The 26319-nt window shown below is 42.4% G+C and overlaps 1 protein-coding gene across 2 annotated transcripts in view; it reads right to left on the bottom strand.

Moving 5' to 3' along the window:
* Positions 1-26319, bottom strand: part of ECT2L (epithelial cell transforming 2 like) — a 105980-nt gene that overhangs the window by 11378 nt on the left and 68283 nt on the right. For both annotated transcript variants that reach the window (XM_003827709.6, XM_055114159.2), the window contains exons 12-19: positions 24421-24524; positions 16083-16169; positions 11498-11709; positions 9795-9942; positions 7092-7165; positions 6841-6997; positions 5749-5814; positions 3631-3719 (exon numbers count right to left, since the gene is read on the bottom strand). In XM_003827709.6, the coding sequence (XP_003827757.4) occupies positions 3631-3719; positions 5749-5814; positions 6841-6997; positions 7092-7165; positions 9795-9942; positions 11498-11709; positions 16083-16169; positions 24421-24524 (937 nt within the window). The remainder of the gene's footprint in view (positions 1-3630; positions 3720-5748; positions 5815-6840; positions 6998-7091; positions 7166-9794; positions 9943-11497; positions 11710-16082; positions 16170-24420; positions 24525-26319) is intronic.

The raw sequence follows: 26319 nt of genomic DNA, 5'->3' as shown, positions 1-26319 counted from the left end.
AAAAATACAAAAATTAGCCAGACGTGGTGGCACGTGCCTGTAATCCCAGCTACCCAGAAGCCTGAGGCAGGAGAATTGCTGGAACCCAGGAGGCAGAGGCTGCAGTGAGCCTAGATTGCACCACTGCACTCCAGCCTGGGTGACAGAGTGACACACTCTGTTTCAAAAAAATTATAAGGGGTACTAAGAGGCAAAATACACAGACTGAAGAGACAGGGCAAGCATCAAAACTAGGCTCAGATATAGTAGAGATTTTGGAATTATCAGAGCAGAAACTTAAATATGATTAATATGTTAAGGGCTTTAATGGAAAAAGTAGACAACATGCAAGAACAGACAGGTAATGTAAGAAGAGAGACCAAAACTCTAAGAAAGAAAAGATAATACCAGAAATAAATATAACAGAAATGAATGCCTTTGGTGGGGTCATTAATACACTGGACACAGCTGAGGAAAGAATCAGTGAGCTTGAAGATATGTCAACAGAAGCTTACCAAGCTGAAAAGCAGAAAAAAGACCAGGGACAAAGTAGGGGTATCAGGTAGGGACCACCAGGGGAAAGAACAGAATATCCAAGTAATAGAGACAGTTACAAAAGGCAAATCATATGCATAATGGGAATACCAGATGAAGAGAGACAGAAGAAATATCTGGAGTAATAATGACTGGAGATTTTACAAAATTATTGACAGCAAACCATAGGTCCAGGAAGCTCAGAGAACACAAAACAGGATTTAAAAAAAAGTCTACATCTAGGCATAATACATTCAGATGTAGAAAACAAAAGAGAAAGTCTTCGTCATTTCAGAGAATACAAAAACAAAAACCCACCTTACTGTCAACAAAGAGTCAAACTGTGTAAAATAAAGAGATTTATTCTGAGCCAAATATGGGTGACCAGGGCCTGAGTCACAGTCTCAAGAAGTCCTGAGAAAATGTGCCCAAGATGGTTGGGTTACAGCTTGATTTTATACATTTTACGGGGATAGAAGTTACAGGCAAACATCAATCAATATATGTAAGGTATACATTCATTTGATCCAGAAAGATGGGACAGCTTGAATTAGGGGCTTCCAGGTCATGGGGGGATTCAAAAGATTTTTTGATTGGCAATTGGTTGAAAGAGTTAAGTTTATCTAAAGATCTGGAATCAGAAAGGAGTATCTGGCTTTAGATAAGAGATTGTGGAGACCAGTGTTCTTATGTAGATGAAGCCTCCAGGTAGCAGGCTTCAGGGAGAATAGATGGTAAATGTCTCTTATCAGACCTTAAAAGATAACATACTCTCAGCTGAATCTCTCCTGGATCAGGAAAAGACCTGGAAAGAGGAGATTCTCTACAAAACGGAGATTTTCCCCAAAAGAGATGACTTTGCAGGGCCATTTCAAAACATGTCAAATAAATATATTTTGAGGTAAACTATGATTTATTGCAGGGTCTGCTATCTGCCATGTGATACTATACTAGAGTTGGGTTAGAATTTGGTATCTTACTTCTACAAGGAGTTCATTTTATCAGTCTTAAGATCTCTGTTTCAATGTTAATTTTGGTCAGTTGTGCCTGAATTCTTAAGGGAGGAGAGTATAATGAGGCATATCCAATCCCCCCTTCCTATCATGGCCTGAACTCATTTTTCAGGTTTACTTTGGAATCCCCTTGGCCGAGAGGAGGAGTCCATTCAGTCGGTTGGGAGGCCTAGAATTTTATTGTTGGCTTCTATTACCTATAGAGGAAAAAGGATAAAAATTACACTGGACTTCTCTTCAGAAACCATGTAAGTAAGAAGAGTGTGGAATGAAATAAGGAAAGTGTTAAAAGAAAAAACCACCAACCTAGAATTCTGTATCCAGCAAAATTGCCTTCAAACAATAAATTTTTTACACACAAAAAATTTGAGAGAATTCATTGACCCTAGTAGAACATTAAGAAATGTTAAAAGAAGTTCTGCAGAGAGAAGAAAAATGATATAGAAAATCAAACTTATGTAAAGAAAGGAAGAGTGTTTGAGAAGGAATACATAAATGTAGAATAATCTAATAATCAAAAACTGGAATCATCATAGAATGTCTTCTACCAAACCAGTGTGTTTAGAATTGCTGGTTTGGTAGCTAGTTTCTTTCCATCATTGTAGCTGTTTTCTATTGCTACTGACCAAAAAAAAAAAAAAAAAAAGATCAAAGAAAACAAAAATGTCATGACAATGAGAAAAGTGACATATTGTGTGATTTGATTTTCATTTAAGATCTAGTCTAGGTAAGGATGGAGGTGAGGGGACTGATTTCTTCCACCTACCCTGCTACCCTGTGCCTTTGAGGAACATTTGTTGAAATATTCATTGAAATAACAAATCAATTTTTATTACATTTATTGGAGTTGAACAAATTAAAGGAGTTAATTCCCCTCCCTTTGGTTGCTGTTTGCTGAATCACTCTTTGTCATTAATACTGAAAATCAAACTTATGTAAAGAAAGGAAGAATGTTTGAGAATAGAATTTTATTTGATTCTATTAATTATTTTGTTATTTTATTTCTATTTTATTCATAGTTTGATGAACAGTTTTCTAAAGCAGATATCACCACACTATGGCCCACACCTGTTCTTGTAAATGAAGTTTAATTGGAACATAGTCATGTTTGTTCATTTATATCTTGTACTGTTTATGAATAGTGTATTACTTGTTATGTGTTGTGTCATTGATAGAGCTGCTTTTGTTTTACAATAGCAAAGTTGGGTAGTTGCCACAGATATCATTTGGCCAGCAAAATCTGAAATATTTACTATGTGAACCTTTACAGAAAAGTTTGCCCATCCTTGTTCTAAAGGAGTAAAGGGGATACTAATTTATAAAAATTAGCATCCTTCCATCTTTTTTTTCTTACACTACTCTGAGCATTGTGCAAACTAAATACTGTAAGGTCTTTTTAAAAACTGACCTCAATAACTATCTGAGGATAATAAATTGGTCCTCTCTTTCTTACATTTGAGCAGATCATTGGTGTGAAAATCCCACAACACTTGGAGCTTAGCTAAGTAGAAAAGTGGCCAGGTGCAGTGGCTCATGCCTGTAATCCCAGCACTTTGGGAGGCCAAGGCAGGTGGACCACTGGAGATCAAGAGTTTGAGACCAACCTGGCCAACATGGTGAAACCCCACCTCTACTAAAAATACAAAAATTAGCTGGGCATGGTGGCGGGTGCCTGTAATCTCAGCTACTTGGAAGGCTGACGCAGGAGAATAGCTTGGAGGCGGAGGTTGCAGTGAGCCGAGATTGCGCCACTGCACTCCAGCCTGGGCGGCAGTGAGTGAGACTCCATCTCAAAAAAAAAAAAAAGAAAAAGAAAAAAGAAAAGTGACCAACCTTTAGAATGCCTGCTTATGTGGAGTTTGTGGTCCTGGCAGGGACAATTTATTTCTCCCATTCTATCCAATAGCTGGCTGGAATGTGAACATGGTGATAAAATACCCTACACTATCTCAGAGGGAGTCCTCTGTAACTTTTCAGTCCAATGCATAGATTCATTTCAAACCTACTGTGTCAGACATTGTACTGAATGCTGGAGCTACAGGATGAGTAAGACAGTCACCTGCTTGGAAGGTGTCCACAGCCTTAGGATAGTTAACTTGTTTACCTTAAAGAGAAACTTATTTCTTCATCACAGCAATGAAGTTGGGCTACATCTTGTACCCTAATCAGATATCTGTTTACTTCTGATAGAGTCTATAAAATCAAAAACAAAATTAGAAGTACATATAAATTTTTTTAAATAAAATTACTACTGCAAACCATTTTATATCTCAGAATATGCAAATGTTAACTAAAACACAGCTCAAGTATGAAAAAGTGAATATTTTCACTGTTCATGAAACAGGTTTTCTTAGAAAGACCACAGTATTGACAAAGAAAACTGTATTTAAGGGGAAAAAAGTAATCTTTGTCAAAGTTTTAAAACTGCTGACATGATAGTTTTATTTGTAAGTGCTTTCCTAATATCAAAAACAAAGTTGGGGGTTAGGGGATAAGAAGGTAGCTATTAAGAAAAAGAAGTAGGCTGGGCGCGGTGGCTCATGCCTGTAATCCCAGCACTTTGGAAGGCCGAGGTGGGTGGATCACCTGAGGTCAGGAGTTGGAGACCAGCCTGGCCAACATGGTGAAACCCTGTCTCTATTAAAAATACAAAAAAATTAGCCAGGTGTGGTGGTGCATGCCGGTAGTCCTAGCTACTTGGGAGGCAGGAGAATTGCTTGAACCCTGGAGGCAGAGGTTGCAGTGAGCCGAGATCGCGCCACTGCACTCCAGCCTGGGCAACAGAGTGAGACTCCATCTCAAAAAAAAAAAGAAAAGAAAAGAAAAAGAGGTGAATGAATTGGTACAGAATAAGAAGTCAAGCCTTTATATTGATCTAGTCATGGGGATGAGCTCTTGGTGTGAACAGTGATCCAGAGAGAGTTTTGTAGACTCTGTGAGTTTCAAGAATTTGGATCTTTGCAAACCAATCAACCTCAATTATCTTTCCCTACAAAATGTCCAGACCAAAATTATGACAAAACAACTTCATCTTGCTTCCCCAATTTGACTGAATAAAAATAACATTTCTAATCAATTGATACTTTAATTCAACGTAACTCACATCCTGAGCTCCTCTTATGTGCCAGACATGAGAAGGCAAGTAAATCATAGCTCACACATGATGGAGCTCCCAGTTTCATGAATAAAGGATTGCAGTAAAATGTAACAGGAATGTTCAGGATGCAAAATCCCTACAAAGAAGCCGCTGACAGCTGGAAATGCTGGGGGAAACTTTGCAAAGGATATGATGATTGAACTAGATTTGTATAGAATGAATAGGGGTTTATCCAGTGAAATAGGAAAGAAAAGCAATTTCAGAAGAAAGAGTATGCACAAAGCACAAATGTGTGAAAAGAGGTTAACATTAGAGAATCGTGAGTGGATCTGTGTGGTATGATTATAAGGAAGTCAGGAAAACTGTAAGAGATAAGGGAGGGTGGGGCCAGATGAAATTCTATAGGTTAACAGGTCGCTAACAGAGGCCTTCTAAAGCTTTTTCAGATACCATCAGGGTGCAGAATCCTGCACCAGGTATCATATGCAGGGAGATAGAAAACAAGTAGAACATGGCTGGGCGTGGTGGCTCACGCCTGTAATCCCAGCACTGGGAGGCCAAGGCGGGCGGATCACAAGGTCAGGAGATGAGACTATCCTGGCTAACACGGTGAAACCCCATCTCTACTAAAAATACAAAAAATTAGCTGGGCGTGGTGGTGGACACCTGTAGTCCCAGCTACTCGGGAGGCTGGGGAAGGAGAATGGTGTGAACCCGGGAGGTGGAGCTTGCAGTGAGCTGAGATTGTGCCACTGCACTCCAGCCTGGGCGACAGTGTGAGACTCGGTCTCAAAAAAAAAAAAAAAAAAAAAATTAAAAAAAAGAAAAGAAAACAAGTAGAACACATGGCCCCTTTCCTCACAGGGCATTGTGATCACAGTAATACCAATAAAGGAGCAAAGACTGCCAAAAAGTTATGGGATAGGGGCAAGCTCACTTGTGCCCCTTCTTATAGAGCAACCTTGCAGGTAACAAGGATGTGAAATGGGAGAGCATGGCAGTGCCTGGCACGTAGCAGGCATTCCACAAATACTAGCTGCCTTGGGATCTGTAGGTCTCCTTTTGCCAAAGACTGGAGGTTGTATTCATGAGCATGAGATACAGCAAGTTCCTAAGAATACATACAGGGCATCCCCAGATGATTCTCTGTATATCTGACAGATGATCCTTCATATTGATGTTTTGCTTCATCTAGGGGAAAAAAAGTACTTTTAGGCAAACTAAAATTGTGACATTTTTATTCATAAAAGCAATAGATTAAAATATTTTATGGCACTTGATACAGGGCTTGGTATTTTCATATGTTATAATAGAAAGTTTCAAATTTCTGGGCCAGGTGTAGTGACTTTCGTCTGTAATCCCAGCAATTTGGGAGGCTGAGGTGGGCTGATGGCTTGAGCTCAGGAGTTCAAGACCAGCCTGGGCAAAGTGGTGAAACCTCATCTCTACACACATTAAAAAAAGCCAAAAAAAGAGCCAAGCATGGTGGCGCCTGCCTGTGGTCCCAGCTACTCAAGAGGCTGAGGTGGGAGGATTGCTTGAATCAGGGAGGCAGAGGTTGCAGTGAGCCGAGATCACACCACTACACTCAAGCCTTGGTGACAGAGCCAGACCCTGTCTCAAAAAAGAAAAAAAAAATTTCAATTTTCTGTGCCCAATGTTTTAAAACAAAGGCAAGTGACAAAACTGAATGCAAAAAAGTATCTGCATGGAAAAATGTGTTAGCAGTTTACATTCAGCCCAGATGCCTGTTTACAGTATGCACAATATAATGATAATATTTTCAGAATGATAGTACTGTACTCCAAGGTGCTTAATTACTTCTTCAGAGAATAATTATGATGACCATTGTACTCACTGAGGCAGGAAAGCTAATTAATGCATTGAAAGTACTTTCAGAAACAAAGGATTTTACTTTTTTTTTGCCTTTTAGTTGTGTAAAAAATCAGTCCAAATACTTCATTCTTCAAACTTTCATAAAAATTTCATTATATTTGTACAAATATCTGAAAACATTGTCTCATGTTGCTTGGCTTAGAATAGATGCCCTTAGTGTTGGAAATCACGGAACACACTATTGATTTAGCATTAAAAGGATGAAAGACTTTAAAGCGAAGAACCCCACAAGAAGATAAGGTGTCTCAGGATCTTTGAGTGGGAGTACCACAAAGGCATTGTAACATGTTTAAAGGACACAGATTCTTATCAGCAACCAACCTGATCTATATAACCTTTATATTTTTTGATTTGGTCAATTGCAGTGGTCAAGTCCCCACGGTCAACATGCTCTGCAGGGGTATGAAGCCTGACAGCATAGAGAAGATTAAGGTATTCTTCAAATCTTCGGGATGGGTACAGCAGCAGCTCTGGCAGGCTGTATGAGGCATAGAGAAGGGAGCTCTGGTCTCTGAAGGCCCAGGAATGCCCTCTCTGGGGGGACCCCTGCTGTGCTCTCCCTCAGAACGTACCTCAGCAGTTTGGTAACAATGGTCTTATCATGCCTCTTCAGGAAAGTTCGGAATGCTGGTATCATTTCTCTGCACTAAAAGGTGAGGATTATATTGTCAAAACTTTATGAGATAGTTGTAAAGTCCACTGTTCCACTGAGCAAGCATGATCTATGGAATGCCTGAAGCAAAAGGGCAACATCTATGTCTAACCAATTAGTAGACTGTTAGTAGTGCCATTGGTGTCTTCCTAATATGTTAAGAATGTGTGTTGGCTGGGCACTATGGCTCATGCCTGTAATTCCAGCACTTTGGGAGGCGGAGGCAGGCGGATCACGAGGTCAGGAGATGGAACCATCCTGGCCAACATGGTGAAACCCTGTCTCTACTAAAAATACAAAAAATTAGCCAGGCGTGGTGGCGGGCACCTGTAGTCCTAACTACTCAGGAGGCTGAGGCAGAAGAATGGCGTGAACCTGTGAGGCGGAGCTTGCAGTGATCCAAGATAGTGCCACTGCACTCCAGCCTGGGCAACAGAGCGAGACTCCATCTCAAAAAAAAAAAAAAAAAAAAAGAATATGTGTTAATTATACATAGACCTGACCCTATTCATTGAACTTAATCAGTATAGACAAATAAGAATGTACTTTGCAACCAGGTGGGCCTGGATTTGAATTAGAATAAATCGAATATATAACCTTGTCAAATTACTTAACTTTTCTGAGCCTCAGTTTTCTCATCTGTAACATGGATATCATCTCTAATGTTGTGATGTGGAAAAAAAACAATCCTATCCATAAAGTGGCTGTCACACAGTAAATGTTATTTCAGTATAGTAAGATCTTGACTATTAATGGTATTCACCTTTAATACTTCTGTTAATTACATTTTCCATAGTAATATTTATTATACAGGTATTCTACTGTACTTAATATTTTTTTTTGTTTTTTGTTTTTTTGAGACAGAGTCTTGCTCTGTCATCCAGGCTGGAGTAGAGTGGCATAATCTCGGCTCACTGCAACCTCTGCCTCCCAGGTTCAAGCGATTCTTCTGCCTCAGCCTCCCAAGTAGCTAGGATTACAGGTGCCCACCACCATGCCTGGCTAATTTTTGTATTTTTAGTAGAGACGGGGTTTCACCATGTTGGCCAGGCTGGTCTCGAACTCCTGACCTCAGATGATCCACCTGCCTAGGCCTCTCAAAGTGCTGGGATTACAGGTGTGAGCCACCGCACTGAGCCTTAATATCTGTTTTAAAATGTATTCATTTATCACTATTAGAGCACCCGTAAAGTTACCTCCCTTTCCATGCCTGAAAGATGTCAGCAATGCTAACTTACAGAAATCAAATATTCACTGATTTCATTACTGGACTTTCGGCTAAGACCAAGTGAAATATTCATGGATTTCAATCATATTAATAGCTAACATTGGCTGGCATGGTGGCCCACACCTGTAATCCCAGCACTTTGGGAGACAGAGTTGGGCAGATTGCTTGAGCCCAGGAGTTTAAGACCAGCCTGGACAACATGGTGAAACTCCGTCTCTAAAAAAAATACAAAAAAATTAGCCAGGTGTGGTGGCACATGCCTGTAGTCCTAGATACTTGGTAGGCTGAGGTGGGAGGATCACCTGAGCCTGGGGAAGTCGAGGCTGCAGTGAGCTGTAATCATGCCACTGCACTCCAGCCTAGGTGACAGAGGGAGACCCTGTCTCAAAACAAACCCCACAACCAAATAACTAACATTTAAGCTAAGTACTTACTTGTGTGCACACACTGGGCTATTGAACTAGGCATCATTATCTATAGCTAAAAAAATTTAGGCACCAGTGTGTTCCTGATACCATGTGATACTTTGCTCCAATCCTTGTCTCCAAGGTCAGTTCTATGAAACTACCTTATTTATGTAACTTTTGAATCATCAAGTTGTCCAGCAGGGACTAGACTCCCTGGGTGGGGTAGAAGGAATACTACAAAGGAAGCTGTCCAAGGGCCGGAGCCCTCCAGAGGCCTCCCAGCCCACAGGCCTTTCCTGCAGGGCCTCAGTGAAGACGAGTGGTCACAGTGGACTCTGGCAGAAGTGTGCTGCCATGTGACAAGGTAGCCTTTTCTAGGCTTTCGATACCAATTGAGGAGGGAAGAAAGAGGGATGTTATTCCCATAAGAAGGTATCCCCACAAGAGCAGCAAGTGGTACATGAGGGAATTGGATATTCCTGCTCAGATTAAATAATGGCAGAAATTGCAACAGGGAAAACTGTTAATAATTTACTCTCTAGGAAATGTAAGACCAAGACATTCCTTACTTGATAGTGACATTTCATAAATTGATTGTTCTTCCAAGAAAGATGTGGATGATTAATTTATTTTCTACATGAGAGAGTGAACTTGTCAAGGATACACAGGATTGTAGTAGCAGAGTGGATTCCAAGCTCAACTGTGGAGCATTTTCCTGTAAGCTGAGGGTATCTGGGGCAGGTGAAAGCCTGGCCATTTGCATGAGGATGAGTTCAGTTTAAGAACCAGTTCCTGGCAATGCTGGGTGTCAAATATTGTGCTAGCCCCTAAGTCAGGGTTCCTGTCCTCAGAGATCACACAGTATGGGAAGACAGCTGGGAGCTAAGAGCGGAGAAGCCTTTCTTATTAACGCTGGTCTTTCGGGTTCCATACGTAACTTCCTTTCTAGCTCAGGTCTCATAGAATGATGGAATTGAAACTCATTTACCTTCTCAATAGTTTTCAGAATGACAGGGTAATTGTTGAAGAAATTGGTATATGTGTTTAACTGGCTTCCAAACTTCGTGACTATTTCTCCCACACAGTGAGCTGGGCCCCATTCCTGCAGTCTGTCTCTCAGGTTATCTAGAAACTGCCTGTGGTATGAGAAGAGCATAAGCATGAAATATTCACTTGTGATAACTTACAAACCCAAATATCCATTGTCATCAGCATGGGCATTTTCACCCTAGTCCTTTACGGTAGGGTTTTGGTCAAGTCATTTCTTCTTAACACAGAGAAGTGGAGATTTGACAGGAAAGGGAACTGGGACGTGAAGGAGTAGGTTGGCCGGGGTGGAATCCCACCTCTTCACCTCAGTTCCTTGAGGTGAAGGAACCACACAATGGCCACAATACAGCTGCTGCCTAATGTCCTAGTCTCTTGCCTCCAGATAGGCAGATGGGTGAAAGTTCTTACAGTTTGTAGAGGAGAGTGCTCCACTGTCTTCAACAGCTGAATGCCATAGCCTCTGCTTAGCCCAGTTCCCCAGAGCTCTAAGAAAATCCCTCATTCATCTATCAGAGGCTTTGAACAGTGGAAGAGGCCCAGTTCAACCTCTTCACTGTAGGAGCTGGGGCCCACTGACAGGAAAGAACTTGTTCCAAGTTACCTAGAGAGTTAGCGTCAGGGAAGGACATACTCAGGTTGCCTCCTTTTACCACAGGCAGAAATGATCACTTTTCTCTCTCATGTTATGCACTTGAAAATATGTTGTTATTAAACTGACCCTCAGCCTTGGGCTTTCTAAGCTAAGTGTCCTGGTGGCTTAATCCCATTAAATCCTTCTGGTTTTTTCCCATTGCTTAACTGAACATTGCTGATTAGGAAGGAGCGTATGACTCTCCTCCTTCCTGCTAGCTTTTGCATGGACAGTCTATTGGTTACAGCAAGGGTTCCCAACCCCCAGGCCATGGATAGGTACCAGTCTGTGGCCTATTAGGAACCAGGCTGCATAGCAGGAGGTGAGTGGGGGTTGAGTGAGTGAAGCTTCACTGATATTTACAACCGCTCCCTGTTGCTTGCATTACTACCTGAGCTCCAGATCAGCAGTGGCATTAGATTCTCATAGGAGTGCAAACACTTTGGTGAACTGCACATTTGAAGGATCTAGGTTGCATGCTCCTTATGAGAATCTAATGCCTGATGATCTGTCCCTGTCTCCCATCATCCCAAGACGGGACCATCTAGTTGCAGGAAAACAAGCTCAGGGCTCCCACTGGTTTACATTATGGTGAGTTGTATAATTATTTTATTATATATTATAATATAATAATAGAAATAAAGTGCACAATAACTGTAATGCACTTGAATCATCCTGAAACCATTCCCCCCACCCCTGGTCTGTGTAAATATTGTCTTCCATGAAACTGGTTCCTGGTGCCAAAAAGGTTGGGGACCACTGGGTTACAAAATGCCTAGGTCCTGAACACCACTCCTTGCACCATGGCTATGAACGGGGGAAGGGGTGTCCTTGGGAATCACTACTGGTTGCAGCCCGGTAGGTAATGTGATGAGGATCTCGCTGCTATAATCAGGGTCCCTAAGAGGGTCAGAGCATCATTGCACCTCCATACTGCTTTTGAAACAATAAAGCATGGGCTCTTCTCAGTGCACAATGAATATTAAAAAAAATACATATTCAGGGTTTACCTGTTGAGACTTAAAATCTGTAGAATGTCACAGAAAATGATCTGGATATTGGCAGCACTCAGAATCGCTCTGTTTGATGACAATGCTGCTTTCAGTGGTGCGACATAAACATCTCTCACAATTTCCAGTATCTGCACGTATTTTCTCTCACTCTGTAAGAGTTCTCTGACAACTCTAGCTCGCTTTTCTGCTGAGTCCTGGAGTATTCTCTCCTGTAGAGAAGTTAAGAACTCAAGTCAGTGATGGAGAAGTAGAAGTGCTGAGCAGTCAGGCAGCTACACGGAGACCCCCCTTGCTGGTTTGTGCTGTTCAGGTTGAAGGGGACTTCACGGGGGCTACGGAGGACCCCGCTGTCCATCACTTGTCCCCAGTATCATCAAAGAGCCCCTCATATCGGGCCAGCCTGATGGCCAAGTAGAGAAGGGACTAATCTTGGATCTAAAGGAAGGCAGTTTGAAACTTATTTTTATCCATCTGTCCATCCAAATCCATATTAGGTGTCTTATGCTGGTGCTGGCCATGTAATGATGAGAACAAGACAGAGTCCTGTCTTCATGGAGGTTACAGTCTAGTGAGGAAGACTTTGGCTTGTCTACTCTTGTTTGTTTTCCTATTTCTTTTTCCAAGTAGTGTTTTATTGATTATCTTGCAAACAGAAGAACTGAAATGAGCTAGCCCTCTGCTACAGTTTGAATGTGTCCCCTCCAAAATTCAGGTGTAGCCAATGTGACAGTATTAAGAAGTGGAGTCATGAAAACATGGCTGGGTCATGAGGACTCCTCCTTCATGAATGGGATCAGGTGCCCTTAGAAAGGGGCTTGGCAGAGGGAGTTGGTCCTCTCTTGCCTTCCACCATGTGAGCACTCCAAGAGAAGGCCCTTGACAGATGTTAGCATCTTGATCTTAGACTTCCCAGCCTCCATAAAGAATTTCTGTTCTTTGTAAATTACCCAGTCTCAGGTATTCTACTGCAGCAGTATGAACAGGTGAAGACACCTTTTCATTATTAGCTAATTTGCTTCCCCAGCTGACATATGAAAAATCTGAAGCATATGCTCTTCTTTCAGTATTAAGGATCTAACTTCGGTATGAAGGATAGACTTGGAGCTATGAGCCCATCTCTCCTGGCTAGCCAGGTTGCCAGATGTGCTATGTTATGTTTCCAACTGTTGTTTTATGTATTTATTTATTTTATTTTATTTTTTTCTTTTGATATGGAGTCTTACTCTCTTGTCCAGGCTGGAGTGCAGTGGTGTGATCTCAGCTCACTGCAACCTCCGCCTCCCGGGTTCAAGCAATTCTCTTGCCTCAGCCTCCCGAGTAGCTGGGACTACAGGTGCATGCCACCATGCCCAGCTAATTTTTGTGTTTTTGGTAGAGACGGGGTTTCACCATGTTGGCCAGAATGTTCTCGATCTCTTGACCTTGTGATCCACCCACCTCAGCCTCCCAAAGTGCTGGGATTACAGGCATGAGCCACCTTGCCCAGCCTCTTGTTTAATTTTTTAATGCAGAGGTGAAAATCATACACTGGCCTAAAGAAATTCCATACCCTGATGTTGTGTGTGCTATGTTTATACGGAGAGAGAAATTAATTTTTATTGCTGGTAATAGATAATTTTTTTCTTTTATTTGCATATTTCAAAAGCTATAAAATGAGCATCTTTATACCAGAAAATTTATAATATCTAAATTTCAAAAACATAATGTCCTTCAATTTTAGCCTAGAATTATTATTTTCCCTCCAGCCCTAAGTATACCCCACACTGCCCCCAATAAAATATGACAATACTGCTTCTGCCACTTGTGCTGCTTGCGGACCTGAGGTGACTCCAGCACTCAGCATGGTGAACAGAAAGCTCAAGGAAGGGTCAGAACTGCTCATATTAATTTTAGGGTGGTGGGCAGGATGGTTCCTTGGTGCAATTTAAGATTAACAGGCATACACCACTTAGTAAACTAATGAAAGCCTATTGTGAATAGCAAGGCTTGTCAATGAGGCGGATCAGATTCCAATTTGTCAGATGGCCAATCAATGAAACAGACACACCTGCAGAGTTGGAAATGGAGGTTAAAGATACAATTGATGTGTTTCAGCAGCAGGCAGGAGGGGTCCAGTAAAAAGAGAATTTGCTGTTTTACGCCAGAGGTTATTCTTACAGACCAAGACCGCATTCTCAACTAAAAAACTGCAATCTGGTTCCACTACATCCTAACTATTACAGTATAGTTTGCTCTATTCTTTCATTTCCTTCCCCATTCCTTTATTGTACATAAGGTAACTGATGAATATGCACAAGTATTTTTTAAAAAATTAGTGGCTAATGGTATGGCTAATGTATTCGTGGCTAATGGTATACCATCAACATCAAATGGAGATGAGAAGGGGAAAAATGCTTCTGTGAAAAGACCTCCTTGGCCACGTGCGGTGGCTCATGCCTGTAATCCCAGCACTTTGGGAGGCTGAGGCGGGTGGATCACCTGAGCTCAGGAGTTCGAGACCAGCCTGACCAACACGGCAAAACTCTGTCTCTACTAAAAATACAAAAATTAGCTGGGTGTGGTAGCACATGCCTGTAATCCCAGCTACTCAGGAGGCTGAGGCAGTAGAATCACTGGAACCTGGGAGGCAGAGGTTGCAGTGAGCCGAGGTCATGCCACCGCACTCCAGCCTGGGCAACAGAGCGAGACTCCATCTCAAAAAACAAAAACAAAAACAAAAACAAAAGGACCTCCTTTCTCCCTTCGTGGCATGCTCATTCAGCAGTTACCTTTATATTCCAATCTGTTATCTTGCTCTCATTGTTTTAACAACAGCAATATATGTATATGTGTGTGTGTGTGTGTGTGTGTGTATCTAAATCCTTGCATACCTTGTTCAATTGGAGAATTCTCATGTTTTTCATTTATCATTGTAACACAAAGGGCACATTTTATAACGTTTTCGTACATACCTCTTATATGTAGGGCAATCTGTCTTTAAGTGAGGATCCATTAGTTGATAAAAATGATTACCAGATAGTTTTTCCTTCAAGTCAAACACCTTGTTGTTTAAGTGCCTTGTTTAAAATGAAAAAATGTGTAATGCTATGTGATCTTCACCAAGATGAGTTAACCATAATTTCATTAACTGGAATTATAATGTAAAAAAACTTAAGAGAAAAATGAGAGAACTCACTATTTGAAATATTATAAACACACTCTTCTTTTTTTAAATTTTTTATTTTGAGACAGGGTCTCCCTCTGTCACCCAGGCTGAAGTGCAGTAGTGCAATCATGGCTCACTGCAGCCTCGACCTCCCGGGCTCAAGCAATCCTCCTGCCTCAGCCACCAGAGTAGCCACCACAACAGGCTAATTTTTGTAATTTTTTTGTAGAGACAGGGTTTTTCTATGTTGCCCAGGCTGGTCTCAAACTCCTCTGCTTAAGCGATGCACCTGCCTTGGCCTCCGAAAGTGCTGGGATTACAAACATGAGCTGCCAAACTCTTCTTGTTTATTTTCCAAACACATGGTCTGTCTAGAATACCTATTTAGACATATCTAATAAGGTAAAAAATACATCTGCATCCTACTTGGCAGTTGGCTTACAGTCCATATTATTTTTTTAATATTATATGTGTATTTCTGTATGTATATATTTTTACATATTGGAGTTATCCAACATTTATAATCATTTTGAACTAAGGTTTTCATTGTCAAACCTTGTGTTGTTATCTTGAAACCACTATGAGGTATTATTACCAATAGTCAGATGAGATACCCTCATATCCACTGCTCTATGGAACATGCTCCTCCTGGGTGTTCCTAGGGATGGGTTTGGGGCAGGTGGGCATCCATGTCCTGGGGCTCCACGGCCTGCACTGTCTGCAGCCAGGGTGTCTGGGGCTGGGAAAGAGCCCCAGGTCTGAGCTCAGGGCTGCAGGACTTAAGATTTTTCTTGCCCAATTGTCTGGCCTTAGGGAAGTCATTTGACTTTTTTCCCCCATGTAACTTTTCTTAACTCTAGTTCTTTATCTGTAAAATGTGGCTAGGGATGTGTCCTTTATAGGATTCTGAGAATGAAAGGTGATAATAAGTGTGTTTGTGTGTTGAAGAAAACAAAACAGTGTGCCCATGCCGTGGGTTACACAGGGCGAGACCGGCCCCTGCTGAGGCTGCAGCTTCCTCCACACTTTACCCTTGACACAGAAAGACGGAGCCCTAGACATTGTGTTCATTAGACTCAACTTTTGAAGTCAGACTGTAAGTTGGTAGATTAATTAGAAACTGTGAGCCTTTGTCCATGTGCCATTTCTTTAAAAGACATCCTAGTACCATAAAGGAAAGTCAGGGAGTAACATACAGATTGGTTTTGCTCCAAGATGTTACACTGCTATCCTTCTGGCTCAACTTCTTTTCAGTCCGGGGCTTATTTGAAAAAAAAGTGTGCCAGCTGAATTCTCTCTAATAATTTTTGAGGTTTTTTTTTTTTAATCCCCCAAAGGGAAATTTTCAAGGAAAATGAAGAACTAACCAGAATAAAGGCTGAAATTTCACTATCAGGAGCAAAACCAATGGTAAAGTTACACTATATAATAGCTTACCAGATTAATCAGTGCTTCAAAATTTAAATCATTTTTGCTGAGCCTGGACTTTGTGTCCCAAGAATTGTCTTCTACAACATTTCTTTCCTGAAGATTGAATGGAAACTTGGTTATTGGAGGCAGGTCTTGACATCTCTGAAAACTCAGTACTGTGCCTGCAGGAGGCCCTCAGAAGCCTCTGCCTTCAGCCCCAACCACAGTGTTCCCTACACACAATGAGTTAAGTGCTTGCAAATGGGATGCCACTCTTACATTCAATTTTATGTTTTTTAAAAATAGCCTTTGCTTCTTTTGAACTACATAATACTTGAGAACTAAATCCAGTGTAGCTCCCTCTTCCTTGGGAGCCAGGGGAGTGATGCTGGGCTGGGGCTCCTCCCAGGCTTAAAGACTCACACACATTCCTGGGTAACAGGCTTCTTTTTTTTTTCTTTTTCTTGAGATGGAGTCTCACTCTCGCCCAGGCTGGAGTGCAATGGCACAATCTCGGCTCACTGCAACCTCCGCCTCCCAGGTTCAAGCGATTCTCCTGCCTTAGCCTCCTGAGTAGCAGGCTTACAGGGCCCACTACCACGCCCCACTAATTTTTGTATTTTTAGTAGAGATGGGGTTTCACCATGTTGGCCAGGCTGGTCTGGAACTCCTGACCTCAGGTAATCTGCCCGCCTCGGCCTCCCAAAGTGCTGGGATTACAGGCATGAGCCACCAAGCCTGGCCAGGTAACAGGTTTTTGCCTCAGCTCTGCTCTGTTCCTTCTCAGTTGAGGGCAAATAGGTTATTTTTATTTTTAAGATCCAGAAGGAAAAGCTCACAAAACTCACTCCTTTTTTCGCCACCAAGTGAAAATGTGTCATAAACAGTTCACATACCCTTTCTAGACCTGCACATTTAAATAAGGCTTATTCTTTCTTCACTTTACCTTGTTAACTATTCTTGCTGTGGCCTCTCTCAAACTTAGCACATTTTTTTAAAGCCCTCCACCCCTACCCCTGCTGCCTGCAGCACCCCAGGGTCTACCCTAGCAACAGAGCAGTGGTCCTGTGTTTATGTTGAGGGATGATGATGGTCAATGGTCGTTATTGCTGCCTTCCTCATCAAAGACAAAACTACCAATGGCAACCCTTGGATGTCCAGGGATGAGGCTGGAAGAATAACTTCAATTTGTAACTAAGGCTCCTTTTACCTTACTCTACTGAGGCAAAAGCGAATTTTTATTTTGGAGATGCCACATTGCTCTGGCAGCCTGAGCCTCTGCAGAAGAACCCTGGTCTGCAAACCTGCAGCCAGCTAGCTCAGTCCCAGATGGCAGGAGGTCCCACCTGAGCCTGAGTGCTTCCTGTCTGCTCCAGGGAGTCTTCTAATGATTTCTTTTGTCCTCTGCACTTGTGGCTGTCTCATACCAGCCTGGCATGTATCCATACTTATGGCTTGGGGCCGGGGAGGAGATCTACTTGTTTTTGTTTTGTTTTGAGACAGGGTCTCACTCTTTCACCCATGCTGGAGTGCAGTGGTGCAATATTTGCTCACTGCAGCCTCGACCTCCCAAGCTCAATTGATCTCCCACCTCAACCTCCCAAGTAGCTGGGACTACAGGCATGTGCCACCATGCCTGGCTTATTTTGTTCATTTTTTTTTAGAGACAAGGTCTCACTATGTTGCCCAGGCTGGTCTCAAATTCAAGTGATCCTCCTGCCTTGGGATCCCAAAGTGATAGGATTACAGGTGTGAGCCACTGTGCCCAGCCAGTATCTTGCACTCCAGCGTGGGTGATGGAGTGAGACTGTCTCAAAAAACAAAAACAAAACTCTCAGGTTGGGCCAAGATTAAGATAACCCAAACAGCACACAATTGTATTGTGGATCTCACAGATAAGGGAGCCATCTTTCTCTGGGAGATCACCTGACTGTACAGGCTCACATGAAAATTTATGCATTAAAATTCAGGTGTCATCATGGACCGCCCCCAGACCACCTTGGCTGTTTTAGAACCTGCTCGCTTACAGCTGGGCTTTATTTCACATTCCGGCTCAGCAGCAACTTACTTTTTTAAATATAATTTTTTCTTTGTGGATAGGACATTGATTTGGCATAGTAATTTTGTTTGAACCTAAAATTGGCAAGTTCACTCATTTTATATTATATGTTTAATTGCCAGAATTTTTACAGCTTAATTTTAGATTCCGATGCTATCTTTTACTTAGTTTTTATGGATGAATTCAGAGGAAGTAACATGGCAGAAACTTTGCACATTTATAAGACAACTATCATTCTGGGTTGGTGGGTCTTTGCCTTGGCTCTGCAGGACATATAAGGAAGACCAATAAAAAAAAGCTCATGAAGAACATGTTAGGAATTTTTCTCTAGGATGGAGCATAGGCAGACACTATTTTCCAGAGACATTCTAGTCATTGCTGATGCTTCTGCCAGCAAACACTCAGCTGCCTGGATAAGGGACCAGAAATAGTTGTGAAAATGACAGGTAGAGTTCAGGAACAACTATAATTCTGGCGGGCAGCCATCACCATGGTTGCATGGTATCAGTGTAAACATTATAGGCAGACAAAAACCGGAGCAAATAATGATTGGGCAGCAGGATGATAGGTAGGTAGGTAGGTGGATGGATAGATAGATACATGGATGGACACACACACACACACACACACACACACAGAGTCCTGGATTTGACAGATAATCCGTATTACACAAGCCTCTCTGGGAGGGTTTGTTTTTTTTGTTTTGTTTATTTTTTTGAGACAAAGTCTTGCTCTTGTCGCCCAGGCTGGAGTGCAGTGCTGCAATCTTGGCTCACTGCAACCTCTGCCTCCCAGGTTCAAGGGATTCTCCTGCCTCAGCCTCCCGAGTAGCTGGGATTACAGGCGCCCACCACCACGCCCAGCTAATTTTTGTATTTTTAGTAGAGACGGGGTTTCACCTTGTTGGCCAGACTGGTCTCAAACTCCTGACCTCAGGTGATCCACCCACCTCGGCCTCCCAAAGTGCCGGGATTATAGGCGTGAGCCGCTGCTCCCGGCTGGAAGGGTCTTTAAAGCAATTATCTCAGAGAAGCTTTCATTTTCCCCTCCTTTGTCTCCTGAGGCTTCTGAATGAATATCCAGTTTTAAAAATAAACCCTAATGTAAGGAAAATCAGCTTTTCTATTTTTATCCTAATGCAACACTGACGTTTAGCTGTGGTTCTTCCTCCTAGAGGTCTCTGCATTTGTTCTGTGGGCTTTGTGCCCAAGCTCTTTGGTGTTAAATAGTAGAGAATCAAATGAGAATCTAATATGTATTTTTTTCTAATTCGATTTTTTTTAAATCAAATTTCCAGGCATTAAGGAGTTTTGCATTTTTCCAGTTTTATTACAGGCAGACAATGTAGCAATAGAGGGCCTGATTTCCAGCAATGAGGAACTTTCAGCCCAAATTTCATGCATTATTTTATGAACATGATGAGCTGTTCGCATCAATAGCCAGTTGAAAAGACTTCATTCATTTTGAATTTTATTTGGCAGAGGAACTAGAGGAGAAAGTGCCTCAGAGGAACTGCTCCAAGTGATCATTCCCTTAGGTGTCAATGAGCCCAGAAACGGTTCTCACCAAGAGTTAGGTCTTTCACATGTGAGAGTGGCACTTCAGAGGAGGAAGCACCTTAGTTTGGTCCTTATTGCTTTCTTGCTCCAAAGAGGGGGTTTTCTGGGATCTGTATGCCTGGGTTTCGAGGTAATAGCTTCACCCTTAGGAATAAAGGTGGGTGAAAGAATCCAATAAGGATTCCAGGGAGTCAGGAATCAGCAGACGTTGAAAGGACTTTGGAAGAATTTGGAACCTGTGTAATGTGGTTATATGTTGATCATTCCCTTTAGTGAACCAAGGGAAAATGAGTGGTATTAGAGGTCTGGGTGCTGTTTTTCAGGTTTTCATAGGCTAAAGGATGGATGGAGACTATGTCCACCCTTTTGGGAGAATAATCTCCAAGAATTTCAAAGAGATGGTGGCTGGCATAATGAGATGAAAGCAGCAGCCTCTGAGAAGCAGAAAGAGGAGTCTGGACTAAATGCCCATCTGGCGTTCCCACCCTAGGGTTCCCATCCCAGCCCGTGCGTTCTGTTAACAGGTGCTAATCATGCTGCACCACCTCTTTGTGTATCAGCCTCATCCTCCACAAAGGCAGGAACTGTCTTACTTTGCTGTCTAGTCCCAGGATTTAGCAGAAGGTCTAGCATGTGGTTAGCTCCTGCAAATATTTAGAGAATGGAACTAAAAAGATGAGGAATTGCCCTCTGCCTGAGAAGTTTCCTGAAAATACCGATTTGGGGGCAGGGCAGCCAGCAAGCAGGGCTTCAATCTGTAAAGGGCTTAGAGATCCCTGGAAAGGCATTTAGATTCCTCTTGGAATGGCCAGGCCTGGTGGCTCAGGCCTGTAATCCCAGCACATTGGGAGGCTGAGACAGGAGGATGGCTTCAGCCCAGGAGTTCAAGGCTATGGTGAGCTATAATTGTGCCACTGTACCCCAGCATGGGTGACAGAGCGAGGCCCCATCTCAAAAAAAAAAATTAAAAAATAAAATAAAGACTCCTGTCTCAGGGAGTTGCTTGTGTTTGGGAAGAATAAGCCACTTGGGCACTTTGTCGGGGAGGGGAGGATTAAAGTAAGGGTTGTGCTATGGTAACAGCAGAAGGGTAGGGTTTTTTTTGTTTGTTTGTTTTGTTTTTTTTGTTTTGTTTTTTTTTTGAGATAGGGTCTCACTCTATGGCCCAGGCTGGAGTGCAATGGTGCGATCTTGGCTCACTACAACCTCTACCTCCCTGGTTCAGCGATTCTCCTGCCTCAGCCTCCCAAGTAGCTGGAACTACAGGTGTGCCCCATCATGCCTGGCTAATTTTAGTATTTTTAGTAGAGAGGGGGTCTCAACATGTTGGCCAGGCTAGTCTCAAATTCCTGGCCTCAAGTGATCCACCCACCTCTGCCTCCCAAAGGGCTGGGATTACAGACGTGAGCCACTGCGCCTGGCCAAGGATGGGTCTTAATGACGGCAGGCCGTGTGCTGCTGAGTTCATTTGGGGCAGCAGGCAGAGGGAATGCTGCCTCCAGCAGTTCTCTATGTCTGCTCCTGCCTTGCCCTGCACTGTCCTTTAAAGAAGCATTAACAAATACTTCCAGAATATCAGGTTAATAGGGCAACAAATGATTTGCCTGCTAGAGGTGCTCACAAGTCTCTTACTCCTAGCAGCCCTCCATGGTGAGATTGTGTTAGGGACTGCCATCCTACGCCTTCAAACATCAAAGACAGGTGACTTCTCTATGGACATAAAATGGTTCTAAAACAGTATTTTCCCCTACATAGAAATCAGTTATGTGAACGACAATGTAATTCTCAGCATTTCTTGAATCCTGGTTATTTCATGTAACCAAGAATGCTTGGATTCCTAATATAGTACTGGCAAAATTATTCTTTTTGGCCTGATGAACTAGTTTTATTTATTTATGACAGAGTCTCACTCTGTCACCCAGGGTGGAGTAAAGTGGTGCGATCTTGGCTCACTGCAACCTCTGCTCACTGAACCTCCCCGGGTTCAAGCAAACCTTGGCTCACTGAACCCCCCTGGGTTCAAGTGATTCTCCTGCCTCAGCCTCCTGAGTAGCTGGGATTATAGGCATGCCACGATGCCCAGCTAATTTTTGTATTTTTAGTAGAAACGGGGTTTCACCATGTTGGCCAGGCTGGTCTCAAACTCCTGACCTCAAATGATCTGCCCGCCTGGGCCTCCCAAAGTGCTGGGATTGCAAGCGTGAGCCACCGCGCCCAGCCAGAACTCGCTTTAAACCCATTTTTTTCTTTAATGAATTTGAATCTCAACTAAGAAAAAAAAGAACTATTCTTAGTTTCACCCCCCTCAAAAAAAAAATTCCCCTTAAGTTCTCTCAGGGCTCAATTGCATAAATGGCAAAGCAAAATGCAAATTTCTACCTTTCTCCCCACAACCAAATAGTGTTACTCAAGTTAACATGTTGCAGTTTATGCTTTTAAGCGGCTTAAATGTTACTCATATTATGAAACTACAAAACACCCTATTTTAATAATACTTCATGAAAATAAAATTCTTTGGAGAAATGACAAGTTAAAGCTTCCCAGTAGAGCTCATATAATGATTTATGAATTTCTTTATCACATGTGCCTAACTCTACAGAAAAGCAATGGCATAAAAATTCAGCAGCAACTTTACCTTCATGAATAAACTGAATGTTGTCTTTGGGTCACATTTTGTTGGAATAACATTTCCTTCAAAATCTTTGATCTTTTTGCCACATTTCTTCAGCAGAAAATACGACAAAAATTCCAGAGGTTTGTCCTAAAGAATGCCCAACCCCCCCGCAAGAAAAATGCCCATTTAAAACATTCTTCTGAAATACAGATGTCAATACTGCAGCAGAAGAGAGAACACACTTTTTAGCAGGGATTTCAGCTTTCTACCTAATTAACTGACATGTCCAGAAAACAGAATGACTAGTGCTCAATTCGAGTCAGTACATGAGACTTTCTAGTTCATCTCATATTCCAGTTACCATATGTACTCTTGGTTCTCAACAATTTGTCACAATCCAGTTAAGACACCAAAATTTTATGGGAGGGTCTCTCAAGATCTTTGGAACCAAAGTGGCCCACACCAACCCCTTGGCCAAATGAGGAAAGGGGACAGGAAGGATCTTGTTGTCTTTCAGGGGGAAGAAGAAGGCCTGGGAGAGAGGCTGCAGTAGCAGAATTGCTGGGAAAACATGCTGGGGCTCTCAAATTTGGTTCCTCTCAGGCTATAGGTTTGAGCACCATCCAAATTATATCATACATGGTTCTTTTTAAATAATTAGGTGGAAATAAGTACACTGAACTGACAGCAAGCATGCTGAGTAATCCTTCAGTGTTTTGGCAGACAGTGAGGGGGCACCTCTGTGAATATCCCTGCTCATTTTATCAGCAAGGCTCGCCAAAGGCCTTTCGTCATTGGGCTGCCTGAGCCTCACTGCAGAGCTGAGACTTCACAGGAGACAAACTACAGCTAATGCAGCTTCGCAGCCCCCACCCAGTGCAGGACAGCTACGCCCAGAAATGCCTGGTGCAGACCCAGGAAGCCACACTGAAACAGGAGCAGATACTCAATAATAAGGAGAGAGAGAATGTGTGCAGAGACAATGTTAAATTCACCCAAAAAGTAGAATTATGATGGTGGAAGAGAAAGATTTGAGACTCTCCTTGAGAATTCCTTGGAAACTAGAGAATTTAGATTATTGAATATGTTAACAGCAGCCCTATCTCCATTCTATTCCCGACTCCCCTCAGATGGAGAGCTGCACGTTGCATTTTCTTTCTTTTTTTTCTTTTTTTGAGACAGAGTCTTGCTTTGTCACCCAGGCTGGAGTGCAATGGCACGATCCCAGCTCACTGCAACCTTCACCTCCTAGGTTCAAACAATTCTCTGGCCTCAGCCCCCTGAGCAGCTGGGATTACAGGTGCCCGCCACCATGCCCGGCTAGTTTTTGTATTTTTAGTAGAGACGGGGTTTTGCCATGTTGGCCAGGCTGGTCTCCAACTCCTGATCTCAAATGATCCGCCTGCCTCGGCCTCCCAAAGTGCTGGGATTACAGGCATAAGCCACCACGCCTGGCCACATTGCATTTTCCTATAGCCATGCTGTCCTCTTTGGGGCTGGGAGAGCTGTCTGGAGACTGGCCTCTCCTCACTATTTTCTGAAATGTGGACTGGCTTCTTCTCACTGTTTTCTGAAGTGTAGACTGACCTTAATGAGAGAGAACCTTGGATCTGTGTCTGATGAAATTGTTTCTTTGGGTTTCTCCTACACCCATCCCCAGCCGAATTACTGATTTGCTTCTTTCCGTTCCGTTGTGTTCTCTTTCCCTTCCTCTCTCATCTAGCCCCTTTTCCCTTCATCTTTTCACATCTGGGTCACACTTTCTCAGATTTCTCCTGAAACTAGGAATTGGTTTCTCTGTTGAGTAAAGTTTATGTGAAATATAAAGCCACTAACATGTTTTATTAAAAAAAAAAAAGTCACTTCTGACTGAAATTAAGCACAAGACAGAAAACAGGGCACAATGTAATAAACTTTAAATAACCTAGAAGATTTTCCTACTTGTCTGTTTTGTGTACTTAACACATCTTGGGCCCAGAATCTCTTAGTGGCTATTTTTATAAACTGATGTAATTTCTCTGAGGAACTGTGCTCTGAAAGGGATAATCTGGTCAAAAAAATTAATAATAACTGCAAACAGAATTTATTTAAATGTTGGTTTTCATAGTTTACTTTCTTCAAAGAAACACTTACAGAATCTTCTTTTGACAACTCCATCAATCCATCTGCCAGAGCTTGCGCAGTATCTTGGTTGTTTAGAATGTTGGTCATACCCATGGTGTCAAACATAAACTGCCCTGTAAATACAAGGCCACATGCCCTGTAATTGATTTATGTAAGAAATGTGATTTAAAAACAACAACTCAGTCCTCACAGTTTCTTTCTTTTTTTTTTTTTTTGGGACAGAATCTTACTCCGTTGCCCAGGCTGGGGTGCTGTGGCAAAATCATAGCTCACTGCAGCCTTGATTCCCTGAGCTCAAGTGATCCTCCCACCTCAGCTTCTCAAGTAACTGGGACTATAGGCATGCACCACCATGCCTGCTTCATTTTTTAACTTTTATTTATTTATTTATTTTGAGATGGAGTCTCGCTCTTGTCACCCAGGCTGGAATGCAGTGGTGCAATCTGGGCTCACTGCAACCTCCGCCTCCTGGGTTCAAGCAATTCTCCTTCCTCAGCCTCCTGAGTAGCTAGGATTACAGGTGCCTGCCACCACGCCCAGCTAAATTTTTTTTTTTTTTTTTGTAGTTTTAGGAGAGACCGGGTTTCACCATGTTGGCCAGGCTGGTCTTGAACTCCTGACCTCAAGTGATCCTCCTGCCTTGGCCTCCCAAAGTGCTGGGATTACAGGCGTGAGCCACTGCAGCCAGCCAATTTTTTAACTTTTTGTAGAGATGGGGTCTTGCTATGTTTCCCAGGCTGGTCTCAAACTCCTGGCCTCAAGCAATCTGCCCACCTCAGCCTCCCAAAGAATTGGGACTACAGACATGAGCCACCGTACTGGACCCACAGTTGTTTTTTTAGTGGATAAAAATGCAAAGAATAGCAGTAAAAATTCTATTATGCAATGAGGATTTCTACTATGATAAAATATAAAGTGAACCAAACTAATTTAAATGTCTAGTCTATAAAAAGTGCCCACTCCGGCAAAGCTGATATTGAATGAAATGTATAAATTGGACAATAAGGAGAGAGCATGTGAAAAGGAGCTCAATAAATTTAAATGTAAGACTCTCGATCCTACCAGAAGTTGCTCTATATTCTCCTTTATCTCTGTGCTCAAGTAGGCATTTGTTTTTTTGTTTTTTTGTTTTTTGAGACAGGGTCTCATTCTGTTGCCCAGGCTGGAGTGCAGTGACGCGATCTCAGCTCACTGAAACCTCTGCCTCCCTGGCTCAAGCAGTTCTCGTGCCTCAGCCTCCTAAGTAGCTGGGATTACAGGCACACGTCACCAGGCCCAGCTAACTTTTGTATTTTTCTGTGGAGACGGTGTTTTGCCATGTTGCCCAGGCTGGTCTCAAACTCCTGAGCTCAAGCAATCCACCTGCCTCGGCTTCCCAAACTGCTGGGATTACAGGCATGAGCCACTACACCAGGCTTCAAATATATAAATATTTTAAAGTCCAAAGTAAATAACATGCAAACAGACATACACAGACATCTTTTAATTTTAAAAATATTTTTAACACCATGCAGTTATTTAAAAAATTGTTTTTCCATTTTCTTCTCATTGCCTACATATATTATTTAATAAATACTCTTATCACTTGAGGTCAGGAGTTCGAGACCAACCTGGCCAACATGGTGAAACCCCATCTCTACTAAAAATACAAAAAATAGGCTGGGCACGGTGGCTCACACCTGTAATCCCAGCACTTTGGGAGGCCAAGATGGGCAGATCACTTGAGGTCAGGAGTTTGAGACCAGCCTGGCCAACATGGTGAAATCCCATCTCTACTAAAAATGCAAAAATTAGCTGGGCGTGGTGAGGCACACCTGTAATCCCAGCTACTTGGGAGGCCCAGCCTGGGTGACAGAGTAAGACTCCATCTAAAAAATAAAAATAAAATAAAAATTGGCCAGGCATGGC

This window comes from Pan paniscus, chromosome 5, assembly GCF_029289425.2.
Source record: "Pan paniscus chromosome 5, NHGRI_mPanPan1-v2.0_pri, whole genome shotgun sequence".
Taxonomy (NCBI): Eukaryota; Metazoa; Chordata; class Mammalia; order Primates; family Hominidae; genus Pan; species Pan paniscus.
The sequence above is the reverse complement of the archived record's forward strand: the minus strand, read 5'-3'. Positions and strand labels throughout refer to the sequence as shown.